Below are 14,726 nucleotides of genomic sequence, written 5' to 3'. Positions count from 1 at the left end.
TTCTCGATGATTTGTTGTTGGGCGTGCGTGATGCAGTGACCACCACTGAGTTCGTCGCCGACCTAGATAAACAGGCGCGTCCTAAGACTTCCCATTTTCCGAATGCACAGTTCTAATTGAAAATAGATAGTTTTAAAACCTAAAATGATCAGCTCTGAAGAATCCAGCTTAATATTTTTTTGTATGACACTGATCGGCCGGGCGATGACTCAGTTTCATCCAGTATAACTATTGATACAGAGAACCTTTGATATATGACTACGACAGGAAGATTGAGACCGGGTTTGTACGTGTGTCGGTATACCGTGAGTGGGGATATCCCTAGAAACAGGCGCGTCCCACGCTTAGATGGCTGTGTAGCTATGCAGAATCACGCAGTCTCAGTGCGGAGCTATAAGTGTCTCGCGAAGCTATGGCAAATAATTTCAAAAATAGGCTTCATTTTAAACAATGGTCTGAAATCAAAATTCAGTCACCGAGTTATATACATGCAACAGATACGACAATCTTTGCATGCCGGGACTTCGCTGGATAATTAAATGAGAATTTACCTATACGAAATTAATCATTAAATAAAGACCCATAGACCAATTGCGAAACTTAGTAACCGCGCCTTCGCATAACATGGAAGCGAGGCTTATTATGCAAAAAACAATATTTGTATTTTTTGCCGTACAAAGCTATCCGCCGAGTTATATCCCGGTTTTCGCCTTTGGTTTACATATTTTTCGATACCTTTAAAGCTCGGTTTCATCGTTGTTATCATAGTTTTAAGGTGAGGGAGTTTTGCCTTTCATTTGAGGCGTTTTTGTGATGTTTTCATTAATTTTTTCGGCTGCTTTCGTCGGGGAAATATGGAAAAGGCCGACACAAACTCAGGTAAAAATTCAGTTTTTTCCAAACTATTTCGTCTCAAGTCTTGAAAATTTATTTCATTTTTCTTCCTTTTATTTGTGCAAAATTTGGCGATATATATTTGGTGCAAAATCTATGTTTTTGTGACAAAAATTGTTGAAAACTAAATGAAAAGTGACAGTCAGATTTTATAATTTCACACCTAATGACTGAAATGGTTCAAATTTATTCACAAATATCACTATATTTTTTATCTTTATACCAGAGTAATACTGTGAAAATGGCAAAAAGTAACTAACTGAAATGTTTTTGTTTATTTCGTTTTAAAAAAGTACAGACGATGCATGGCTTGCATACCGACATGAAGGCCGAATTTTATTTAAAAGTCGAATTCGAACGCATCTGACGTTCTGTATATTTTGTGTCACTACAAAACACTATTCTTTCTATCTACTACCATGCAATAGATGTTTTAAATAAGGGTTAACCAGGAATACTTTAAAAGGAAAGGATTCCGTTCACCATCGCATTATAAAACGGAAAACACTTCCGAACTTCGGGGTTGTATATTTTTTTCGCCTTCGGCTTTGCCATCATGTAAAGGCATATCTTAAAAAACGCTGCTGCTCGCATTGTGGCTACCTTTATAGTATGATATTGTGGGAAAAGAAATATTAAATGGTAATTCAAAATAGAGAATGATATTATGTCTTGGTAATAAGTATTTTACTATCCATGTCATGCATGTGTGCCAATTTGAAGAGTTGTTTTGCTTTGAGTCGGCATGACATCACATGTACTGTAGTCTATATACACAGGGAAAATAAACCAAAAAACTCCGTTGTATATTTTATCTCCGATTGTTTCTGTCAACAGAGTTCTTCTAATTTTTCCTGAGCTGTAAAATTGCTGTGAAATTACAGCTTATCGATCGATAAAATTGGTGTAAAATAATTTTAAATGAGAAATGTAAACATGGTGGTGGTTCGACCGTGACTTTTCAACAATTTTTGTCACAAAAACATAGATTTTGCACCAAATATATATCGCCAAATTTTGCACAAATAAAAGGAAGAAAAATGAAATAAATTTTCAAGACTTGAGACGAAATAGCTTGGAAAAAACTGAATTTTTACCTGAGTTTGTGTCGGTCTTTTCCATATTTCCCCGACGAAAGCAGCCGAAAAAATTAATGAAAACATCACAAAAACGCCTCAAATGAAAGGCAAAACTCCCTCACCTTAAAACTATGATAACAACGATGAAACCGAGCTTTAAAGGTATCGAAAAATATGTAAACCAAAGGCGAAAACCGGGATATAACTCGGCGGATAGCTTTGTACGGCAAAAAATACAAATATTGTTTTTTGCATAATAAGCCTCGCTTTCATGTTATGCGAAGGCGCGGTTACTAAGTTTCGCAATTGGTCTATAAAACCATATATCTCAGGTTTTACGCCGTGCATGTGTATATAGAACGTTTGCATCTGAAGATGCAGAGAGCGGCGAGCACTATATTTAAAATCGGGCTCCATAGAATTTCTCCCAAACATAAACCCAATGTTTTCAACGTCTTATACCGCATTACGTAAATTCATACGATGAGAGTTAGACAGGGTGTCTCAAAAAAACCTCCAACAGATTGCTTAGTCATTCAAACTCTAACAATTACATTATTATGGGTAATTTCAATAGTTTTCGTTTTTTTGAGACACCCTGTAGAACAACTCTTTTAAGGGTTAAAACTCAGTCTTAATTACTATAGAATCTTCCGTCGCGTCGCCGTCATGCATGCATATACATACATCCTTGTGCAAGGACTGTCTTCCACTGTCGCGTTTTTTTTAAGTAAAAGCTTAAAGATAATTTTATACACGAAACAACTTTCAACATCAACTCGCAACGCAAGAATGTTTTGAAAAAGGTTTACGCGTCGAATATGATATATGCATGAGCTAGTTTGTAACACAGAAATTGTACTGGAAACAAGTTGAGAGTTTAAGAACTGTTTTATTCCACACAACATTATTGTTTAGATTTTTGCTTATTGTTGCGTTGCGAGTTGATATTGAAAGTCGTTTCGTGTAACATTACCTTAAAACTAGCTTCTAAGTTGTTGAATAATTGATTTTATGCCAGAAAAAGCACACCAAATCATCAACAGAACCCAACCCTGTGCGTCTATTCAATCGTTAATTTTCATAAGTTTAATTAAGCTTTACATAATTATACGTATACGTGCAAAAACGCGACAGTGGGAAACCGCCCACAGTCTCTTACGCAGACGACATGTTTGATTGTTTTTCAAGACTTATTCTTAAGTCGCTTGCTATATTAGTCTTTTGTTTCTCCTCACGTTCCTCTCATCGTCTTCCTCGCTGCACGCAATGTTAACAAGACCACAAAGCGTAGGCGACGTAGGTGGAACTTAATTGCTTCCTGACCTTGAATATAGAGTAAGCCATGTTGCCATTAAGACCCCGTTTACACTAGATCGAAAGTTTTCGGATTCATCACGAAAGCGGAATGTTTTAGTACCGGATTCATGTTGCTGTTTACACACGCAGCAACGAATCCGATAGAAAATGTACTCGGTTTTAAGCGGTATCCGGAAACTTTGAATCCGTAAAAGTTTGTGGAAACTTCGTATCCAGAAACATTTGAATCCGGAAAATTTTCTTGTGTAAACGCTTAGCACGACGAATCCGAAGAAATTCAAACGTGACGACCAAACAATTCTCCAAGAACAAGTAACGCGAGTGTAAACGGACAAATCCGCATACAAAGACAACTAAAGTGTGGTGTAAACACCTGACGAATCCGATACATGTGTGTAACAATGAATCCGGATAACTTTACAAATCCGGAAACTTTCGTTCTAGTGTAAACGGGGTCTACAGTCGCAACTGTTGTTACTATTAACTGTGGTTGTGAACATGCATGTCAATGTGCTGATGTAATAGATTCTTTGCTACGTGTATACGGTCATGCGTATGACAATTTGAATACAAAAAGTGAGACAAATTAGCATCCGAAGTACGACAATCACGTTGATAAAATGAAAACCAAGCGACATTTATCATAAACCGAGCGTCAATCTGCAGAGAGTTGCCGCTAAAATCGAAATCTAAACAAGTTCTACCTGATACGACTTTCTTCAATTGTAGGAAGTCTAGGAAGCGAGGCGTTTCATCCAATTACCAAACACATCTTTGTCGAAGAAAGATCGCTTTTTGTTAATCAATATTTTGAGGTTACGCGGAAGAGTCCCCGCAAAGGGTTCTCAGTTTTGTGAACCGGTAAACACTAGTTACCGGAAATGAAAGATATATTGGTAGACAACCACAACTTTGTCTTTGTATACGGTTTGCCAGCAATCATTTTCACAGAAAAAAGGCGCGTCTATATTTCTCGCTCATCCGTTTCGAAACTTTTCCTGTTTTTTATTTTACGACATTATAGTCACAATGTGTTACACGTTTTCGCAGTCTCTTTATACTGAGTGACGGATATATTTTTGCACTCTTACAGAGCCGTTAAAGCATCCTCTGTCCTTGACAACGTCTGAAAAAAGATATGTCTATAGCCAAAAATAATCTACTTTGGGTATCAACAATTATAGCTGCATCAGCTCGAGTCTCGAGGCAAAGCCTAGTTCGCTATCAGCCATGGTTATCACATATGGTATATTTGTTTTATGATATGGCCAGAACTTTATGGAATTAAAAAATGGAAACTTTTATCAAATTCTCACCACAAATTCTCACTGTATCATATTGGCTGTTTTTACCACCCACCATATACGCGTAGATAAGCAATTATAGTATGCACGGTGGGTATATAGCATTGAATATTTTGGTCGTATAATATCAGCTGTGAATATTTTCTTCAAAATAATAACTCGAGTCTGTCTACTGATGAAACTGAAACTGTTCTACAAGCTATATATCTTCTTACGTCTATGGAACGATCTATAAATATACTAAATATTATATATAGAAGTGTAAAACAAAACGTTTCACCACAACTTAATCATTATATTCAATATTGTATATAATCAATGTTACGTAACTACCTTTAATATACGCATATACTTGACACACCTCTGAATAATAATACTCCGCATGACCGATCACATGACACCAAAACATGTTTGTTTTGCTATTCTAGAAAACTATTAATACTTCTCAGAAATGAAATTTACGAGAAATGAATATTCAATGCTTGTACATTGTTATCGGTTTCACAAGTAAACGAAATGAATCATTAAAGGCGATTCATCATCACACAAAAGTCGCGCAGCATACTGCTCCAGCCTCGTACCCGCTTTATGGATCATAATCGACTGCCTCATCTACGTATAGAGATCAGTTGCTGATTAGAGCAAGCGCACGGGGATGCTTGGGACTCATATTAGTCTCATGTACACACGTAAAAACGCACGAGTTGTAACAAGCCTGCAGCACAGTTTAATGATATACAGTTATGGAACTCGCGGCGGAACCCTTTGATGTTGCTGTCCCCCTGCCTACGCCATTCCACGCGCCACGCAAATTGCTCTGGCAAGTGTATTTTGACTCTAAAGTAAGGGAAAAAGGTGTTCAAAAGACGAAAAATGTTAATATTTTAAAGCTGGCTCTATCGATCTCCATTTTTGCGCCTAAATTTTAAAAACAAACGGTAAATGGTTGTTTTTTTGTAAAAAATATATGCGTTAGGTTAAAGAGGTAAGAAATACAAGCGCGAATGATTTTCTTTATAAATATCAAGCTGATTGCCAACATCGTCGCCGATTATAAATTAGTCAGTTATTTTTTCATCCAGAAAACATCTGAGCTGATCTTAAAAAAAGCATGATTGATGTGTTAATATTACAATTCAAACACACGAAAAAAATCTTTGAAAATAATTTATTGTGCCATAAAACTAGCAAAAACTACATGTTTTTTATTCGAATCTTGAACTTGAATTCAAAGGATTTACAATAAACAAATGCAACTTTTACCTTTATATACAATACTTTTTACATGAGTATAAATCCAACTTCACACACAAAATGGTAAATGCTAACAGATATTAATTTCAGTTCATACATGATTGTAATATTCATGAAGGACTTGCAAATCAATTTCCAATCTAATCTATGCAATTCTGTGTGGCTTCTATGAGAAGATTGAAAGCTATTTTACAATTTTTGGATGTGAATATAATGAAAAATATAAATATTTTTTGCTCTGAAACTATAATATGGTGATGAACTCAATATGTCCTAACCTTCCCTTAATCCCTTTTACATGGAGTTTTAATGTTGTAGAATGTGCATTGCATGGATAGATTCAAAAACAAGGCTTTTGTTGAGATTAATTACATGAATGAATTTAGACCAAGCCTAAATAATTTGAGCAGTTAATGCATAAGAAGGGTAATATAAAAGCTTACCTATATATGAATAACTGAATAACATAAATTTCTTATACTAATATGCAAGCTATAATTCTAGAACCATTGTCTAACCTTGCTGCTGCTGCTAAATAATTCAGTTCTAGAATTTCCATTGGTACCAGCCCGAAGAGGGTCTGAAGAGTCCAAAGTGAAATAATAATACACATATATAGAGACATAATAGGGTTCACAAATATCAGAAAACTGCGTATGCGTTGTAAAACGTTTTTTAATAGCCATCTAACTTGCTATCTTCTTGAACAGTAGAAGTCAATGTCTTGATATGTCGTCTGCTCAAAAGTTAACTGAGAAGATTGTTTCGCCATCTAGAGAAAAATACGACTGCATGTTGGCGAAATATAGTCAGATAGACCTACATTTATTAGATGAAATACCAAACTTTGAATTTTTACCTGGCAGTTCTAGAAGCTTCGTGTGAAAATCGCACTCCTCGTAGTTGTATTTCCCTTTTTTTCCCGTTTTAATTCGTATTATCGCAGTCATTTTTAATCCAAAAGGAGCAATGTCGGATGGATAAATAAAATTTGTCAAAAAAACGAAGAGCAAAAGACCCTTGGCTTTAAAATTGCATTTTTTCTGCTAAAAAATCGAATTTTCCTTATTAAAAAGTGCAAAAACACTTGCCAGAGCCTAGCGCGTGCGCATTAAAAACAGGGGGACAAGATTTGCCGCGAGTTCCACCTCTGTGTAGTACTCTGTGCCTGCAGCAAGCTTGTCGCAAGCTCGTTTCAACAAGCTTGTTGCAAGATTTATTCGCACCGCTTGTCCCAAGTTGTTGTGACGGACGTGTAGCAAGTTGTTGTCAGACTTGTAGCAAGTTTGTTGTGACAATGCTGTACCAAGGTTGTTGCCAACAAGCTTGCTACAAGTCTGACAACAACTTGCTACAAGCTTGTTGAACTTGAGCTGTTCCAAGCTTGTTATAACAAGGCCGTTACAAGCTTGTCGCGACAAGCTTGCTGCAAACATGGCCGCGCATTAAATCTCGCTTGAAAACACGCGTGTTTTCCCGGAGATTGTGAAACAAAGAACAAACAACACAAAGTTTGATGTAAAAATCATATTATTTTAAAAACAAATTCAAAGGTTAGCAATTAAATACAAACTTCACATTTGAAGTACCAAGATTACTAAAGACTCAGTACAAGAACATATGTATTTTCCTTTTTGAGTATATAGCCTAATAATCAGTTCGTAAGAAAAGTTTCTTTGCATTCATACGGTAAAAATTAACTGGTGCATGAATATTCTTGTATAATACCAGTATTTTCAGTCACTTGTTGAATTGACTTCGTCATCCCAAGAATCAACAGCTAGCTGCACCTCTTTCCTATAATTCACTTTGTTTGATACGACTTTCCGGCCAATACCTCAGTTTAGCTCCAGTTTGATAATCAAATTCCTATAAAGTATAATATACAATGGCTTCAGGAATCAGTTACTTTAAAAAATATGCAAATATTTTTGAGGAAACTGGTTTGCAAATACGTTGAGGAAACTCCATCCTGTCTGCTGTGGCGAGGGTCTTGCTTGCCATCCAAGTCTAATGTCAAATAAGTAATGTACAAATACTTTATTACCATAATACGTAAATATATATTATTATTTCTAATCAGAGCATGCTAAAAACATACGCACAGATATTAAAAATAGGAAATTTTGCACTTTACCGTACACCTACTCGTCATTAAAAATATTTGAATTATTGAATACAAAAAACCGGCAAAGTTTCGATTTTGATAAATATCCACAGAAACTAACAGTTCAATGTTTATAAAAAAGCAATAAATTCAACAAATATTTTAAAAACTATATAGTTTTAAAAGGCTAGCTTGTGTACTATAATATTAAAATTGTGTTGCCGGCGTTGTGTACGCCATATCAAATATAAACGCACATACCTTTATTAAAACGTCGAACTGTAGTATTCTTCAAACTTTTTTAAGTTGCCCATCCGTTTTAACTGATATTTCAACGTTTATTAAACTTTTAAAGGCTTAAAAAATCAAAGGTTTTCGCACAAAGATAGCTCAATGACCAGGTGAATCAGTGAACTCTTGAAAAGAGCAGGGAAATTTGCAAACATACTGACGTATATTTCAACCAATAAGATCACTTATACATAGTTTAAACAGAGTCTGAACCAATGAGATTACTCCGTTGAAATCGTCACTTCCTCAACGGTTCAACGGTTATAGATATCCTTGAAACAAGGAAATGTTCATCTGTAATGTTTTTAAGGAATTCGGATTCTTTTCAAATCTTATTACTAAAAGAAGTTATGAACTTCGTTGCAGAGTGTTAAAGTGTTTAAAAGCTCGTTGATCTTGCTTTTGCCATTTGATGAATGGCAATGATCAATAAAATCATATTTGGCCCAGTTCAAATTGATTTTGTTGTTATCGGAAAACTTTTGCCGTTAACAATGTCGCTACAACTTGTTGGAACTGTCTTGTTACAGCATTGTCACGCGCAGACTTTGTACAAGCTTGTTGTGACAGGCTTGTTACAACTTGATGACTATAACAACTTGTCATCAAGTTGCTCTAACAAGCTTGGTACAGCTTGTTGTCGACAAGCTTGGAACAAGTTGTTCTAACAACTTGCTACAAGTCTGCAAGCCAACAAGTTGTAGCAAGCTTGATGTCAACAAGCTTGCTACAACCTGTTGTCTCAACAAGCTTGTTACAACTTGTCAACAAGCTTGCTACAAGCTTGTTGAGCTAACAAGTTGTCAACAAGATGTGAGATTTTTAGGTGTGTACAGCTTCGAATCCTCGTCGCGCACGTGAACAATGGATGACAGACCGTGCAGACCAATATTACGCATAATATTTGACCAGCAGTCAGCATTGCGTTTGCTTTGCGTAATCAGAAGTAAACCTTTTTTGATTATCTTCGACGGTAGATAATTGGCTCATTATGAAAATTTCTTATTATTCATCAACAACAATTAGAAGCCGATCGAGGTAAAATCTCTGCTCACGAGTCACGACCGAGTTTCCATGGCAGACCGTATTCATCGTAATTTGCACGAAGTCTATTGGAAGTGTGAAACTTTGGCCAAGGATATTTCAATGAAAATGGTTGTATACTCCATGGTATGGCCGGTACATTTTGTAACTGAATCAAACTGCGAGACTGAAGAGATATAGACAAACTGTAGAGTCCACTGTCATTGCGAAAGTTCCTTCTGAATTGTAAAACTTGAAGGGTGAAATAAATACTTCAATATTTTAGAGACACTTTTGAGTGATCTGAATTCCAACGGCGCATTTGCAATGAATTGCAAAATATAGTTGTACATTTACTACTCGAGCTCAGAGTTGCTGGAACTAGGAAAAGAGGGAAATTAAGGCGAAAACCTAAATTTTTCAATTTCATAATATTGTTGCCATTCCGAGATTAAACATTCTACAACAAAAGACAACCTTGTTTTTTTTACGAGACAGCTGAATAAAAGGGTTCCCGTTCTGTCTCTTGAATGAGTTGGCACTATGCCTACAAGATGAGCATAAACACAATTGTGAAATAAAAATACATCATTGAAATGAAATTTCATTTATCATTATTGCAAGGAAATTAAACAATTGGGGGCAGTTGTATAAGCGTCAGTTAACTTTTGACTGCATGTAGATATAAGGACAGAATTGGCTAATCAGAGTCGTGTATTTCTCGGTTAACTATAGGATTTAACAAAATGTAGTTAAAATTTTTATAAAGCTCGCCCTAACTTCTTAGGGCAGCCTTTTTTCTGTATTAATCGAGATCAAAGGATATATTAGATACCAACTCTACCAAAATACAGGTGCCCTTGCTATAAAACTCAGATGCGATGATCTATAAGCGGTTGGTTTGATTCCTGCCTTAAAAACCATTATTGTCCTATTCTGTACGAACAGTTCATTTCTTGCAAGTCCGAAACTAGAAAGATAATTCACATTCACTCGGGTCGCGTAGCATTTGAGGTAGAAGGACTATACGCTAATACAAGTCAGCCAAAGCACCAAACTGTTTCTGCAAACTGCGTAAAAAGGCAATTTTGTTTCGATTGTTCTACCAATCTGCTCCGTTTGTACAGATTTGTTGGCCTAGTTTTCAAAACAAACAGGCTGAGATTTACTCAGCCATTTAAGCGTAAACACTTTAGAAAAACGAGCCCGGATATTGTTGTATGTCAGTGATAACACCGCAGCGAATGCCGGACATATATAATTTGAAAGATTTGTCTTCAGCTGATCAGAACTAACAACGGGTCAAGATGATTTGGTTCGCAGTATTTTGCACAGTTTTGGCACTTTCCGATGAGGTTGTTGATCAGACACAAGGTATATCTTTTTAGCCTAAATCATTGATTAATATCCTATATAGTTTAAAAGATTAAAAGTAGCATTTTTATACTCTTAAGTTAAGTAAAACTTTGAAGTCATAACTTCACTTCAGATAAAAGAGATACTCTTTACTTAGTTTACGTAACCGTTAAATATCAAAATAAATAGCGAAACTGTTGATAATATATGATATTTCCGGGCCCAGTTTTGCCTTGCTTTCGGCTGTTTCTTATTTCTCCTTTACTTCCATTTTAATTCTTCAGCTCTGGATTGATAAAATAGCGAAACTGTTGATAATATATGATATTTCTCAGCCCCAGTGTCGCCTTGCTTTCGGCTGTTTCTTATTTCTCCTTTACTTCCATTTTAATTCTTCAGCTCTGGATTGTAACTTCGAATCGGACGACTTGTGTGGTTTTACATTCGATCTGACCGCAGAGTACAACTGGACTCACAGCAATTTTACACCGAGTCCGAACACTGGTCCTTCGTCTGATCACACCAGTGGAAACGGTAAATTTCGAACACCATTTGTACATTGCATCTTTATCATGGGACCCGCCCGATAGGCCTGTAAAAATTCAAGATAATTTCAAGATTTGAAGCATTGCAGTCGCTAAAAGATTTTAAAATTAGTCAAACGAGGGAGAATATATACATAAATGAGTTGGCTTGGTTGAGTCAATTTAGGCCATACATTCAGACAGAGTGCCTGGCGCTACACGGTGGGTGCGCCTTCTTTTTGGCGCTGAGGTTGGACACAACGCTTGGAAATGAAGTTGGGCAGGGCGCCCAATAACAGGGATTACCTCTAGACGTATAGTACAGGAGCACTGTGCTCCCCACGTTTTACCACTGAGGTGACGCTCAGTCTGAACGCAGCCTTACACACAGAAAATGGTTTTATCACCATCCGCGCGCATATTAAATTTGACCCGGTTTGTGTGATCTTGCACATTCAAACTAGAATCGATTGGTACAATCGGTACAACAAGAATCTGTTTGAAATTGTTGAGTTGCATGGATATAGTTAATATTTTTGTAAGCTAGTGCGTGTACAAGCCTAACCAGGAATGAACAGTTCCCTAAACTCGACTGTTGCCAAGATTTCTCGTTCTTCTATCAAGATTTAGATACTTATATGAACGTCAGTTCTCACCTTTTCTCAGGATGGTTCATGTATCTGGAGACCAGCGCCCCAAGACTCAACAAAGAGAAGGCTCGTCTTGTCTCCCCTGAACTCAATAGTTCCAATCACAACTGTATGCAGTTTTTCTTTCACATGCTCGGAGATCACGTGAACACACTGAATGTGTATTTGAAACGGACAGGCGTGAATGACAAATTGATATGGACACGATTAGGGGACCAAGGCAATACTTGGCGAGAAGCACAGGTGGCTTTGCTGCAAACACCTGGTGAGACATTTCAGGTACGTTTGCTTGCTTTTTTTTCAAGCAAGAATGAAATCAGCACCGCGTGCATGAAATCAGCCCGGGCTGTGAAATTTAGCATTTCGAATTCAACTGTGGCATAGCGCGTGATCACCCCTAGGAATAAGGTTGCGTTGCGTTAAATGTGGGTGGATTGTTTTTGATAAAAGTGTTTGCGTTTGAATTCCACTGACAACATTATTTTCCCCCTGCAACGATACCGTTATAGTTTGACGTCTGGTCAAAATCAACTATAGTGTTTTTATCCTCGGTATCTCCATACTATAACAGTGACGTGATATTTCACAACTTCAGGTAGTATTTGAAGGCGTCGTTGGCCCTGGTTACCGTGGTGATATCGCGATTGATGACGTCAGCACTACTTCCAGTTCGTCATGCGCAATCCTTCCTATTACAGCTGATCCACAGATACCAAAGCCGCCTCCAACAACAGCTCCCAAACTACGACGTAAGTACGAAACCTAGTTTTGACCAGATAATATGAAAACATAGAAATGACTTGGAGCAAGTTGTCTAACAGATATTTCGGTTATACTCGGTAACAGTTGTATACTCGACCATGGTAGAATGTACCGAAAAACGGTATACTCGACCATGGTATAGAATATACCTAAAAACGGTATACTCGCGACCATGGTCGAATTTGCCGAAAAACGGAATACTCGACCATGGTCGAAAATACCGGAATATGTCGCGTTGATTGAATGATTCACTTGTAACTATGAAAAATTGATTGTATGCAAAGTGTCTTCGAAAACTAAGTTCAAGCAGTATACTAAAAGTGTGTCAGAGAACTTGAAACGAGTTTCATTGAGTATCGACAGTCGAGACTTTCGTATCTTTTAATGTTTAGCTCAACCGAGATTCTGTGGCCGCAAACTTGAATCTCGTATTGTCGGTGGGAGTTCAACCAGGCCTGGTGACTGGCCTTGGGTCGCCATGCTGACGAACAAAGACGTGAATGGCACCTCTCGCCAGTATTGTGGTGGAACACTTATATATCCAAATGTTGTTCTGACTGCGGCTCATTGCGTGGTGAATACGCTTGACGACCTGGGAGGTGTCCGGTCAGTGTTTTTACCATATATGATATATAATCTTATCAGAAACGTCGGGTTTATCAGTTTATGCATGAGCGGGAATGAGGTTAAGCCTATCAGTTTATATACTTCCTCATTTTCTTATGGTAGAACGAATCAAGCTTTGGACAATCGGCCGTAGGCAGTTGAACTAATTCTTTGTAAGATATCAGAGATTTTAGGGGAGGGATTCCGCTAGACTGCTGTGTTTGTAGCTTATTGGACGCTGCTTTTCTACCGTTTTGAAAAACAAGTTTATAAACTCCATCCACCATGTTTGCCGGACAATTCGTTTTATGAAAAATGAGCCGTGTTCCCTCCAATGACCTCTCCTGATAAAAGCAGGCTCACTGTGCGTTCCTGTGGACGTTAAATATAAACTGCACTGAATCTGAGGCTGGTTGTATCAAGCCCGCTCATTACTAAACTAAACGGGCTTGATACAACCGGCCCCTGACCTTATATTGATACACTGTAAATACGCGACTGTCCGCGCGGAAGACTGAGCCCGCGACACAAAAAATAATAATAGCGCGAATAATAATCTTCTCCCGGCGAGGTTTTAAACACTTGCTAGAGATACAATATCTCTGCTCTTTTTATCTAGCATGGGGGCGTATTTCAGGGATACAACAAAAAGCATTGGGAGTGAACAAGATTTTGATGTGGTTAGGATCTTGTATCATCCCGATTATAACGCAGGGGCCCGTTTCAACAACGACATTGCCTTGTTGCAACTTGATAGAGACGTCGTGAGAAATTATAAAGTTAGCTTTGCTTGTCTCCCCAAATCCAACAATGATTTCCCCCCCGGAACGATGTGCTATATCGCGGGCTGGGGAAGGCTGAAATCCGGGGGGAAAAGCCCCGAGCATATGATGCACGTGGAAGTTCCCATCGTATCGAATGAAGAGTGCACAGCGAAGGACTCTTATCACGATTCGAAGATCACGCCCGAGATGCTTTGCGCGGGGTTAAAGGCAGGCGGAAAGGACACGTGTCAGGGGGATTCCGGGGGACCGTTAATGTGCAAGATTGGATTTAGCTGGCACATCGTGGGCATCACAAGCTGGGGCTATGGATGTGCTATACCTGACTATTACGGTGTCTACGCAAGAGTTGCAAATTTTCTGGACTGGATAGCAAGTGGCGTTGAATCAATTAAACAATCGTCAATAAATGCTTAAATTTATTATAAAACTGTCATGAAATAAATATACGGGTTAAATAAACACCACTGATGTATTTGCATACTGAGTCTATAATCTGTGTGTTGCCGAAATACTTTAACAGCAGACGATGAATGAAATAAAACGAAGTAAGTTAACTTCGAACAACATCGTCTTGGAAACTCAATATTTGAGTTATTAAAAACACAAGACGCAGATTTCTGCTGATATTTCGAGTATACCCTAATGTTATTGTCAAACCTGATTACTTTGCATGATGATTTTGAAGTAAAGGACGCTTTCTAAGATGATTCAGTATTCGGAGTTTGTTTCATTTTATATTCGTGTGTTTAACTTTAGGTGTTTTTTAATCCC

At 37.6% G+C, this 14,726-nt stretch overlaps 1 protein-coding gene across 1 annotated transcript; it reads left to right on the top strand.

Moving 5' to 3' along the window:
* Nucleotides 1–11,790: 11,790 nt before the first annotated feature.
* LOC114515958 (mast cell tryptase-like) lies at nucleotides 11,791–14,414 on the top strand. The gene is made up of 4 exons (XM_028535280.1): nucleotides 11,791–12,081; nucleotides 12,398–12,551; nucleotides 12,957–13,170; nucleotides 13,790–14,414. Exons 1-4 carry the CDS (start codon nucleotides 11,791–11,793, stop codon nucleotides 14,367–14,369), a joined length of 1,239 nt encoding a protein of 412 aa, XP_028391081.1. The 3' UTR covers nucleotides 14,370–14,414.
* Nucleotides 14,415–14,726: the final 312 nt, after the last annotated feature.

Source organism: Dendronephthya gigantea, unplaced genomic scaffold (assembly GCF_004324835.1).
Source record: "Dendronephthya gigantea isolate DGI-Jeju-01 unplaced genomic scaffold, DenGig_1.0 000005F, whole genome shotgun sequence".
Lineage (NCBI taxonomy): Eukaryota > Metazoa > Cnidaria > Anthozoa > Malacalcyonacea > Nephtheidae > Dendronephthya > Dendronephthya gigantea.
Note: the sequence above shows the minus strand (reverse complement) of the source record. Positions and strands in the feature narration are given on the sequence as shown.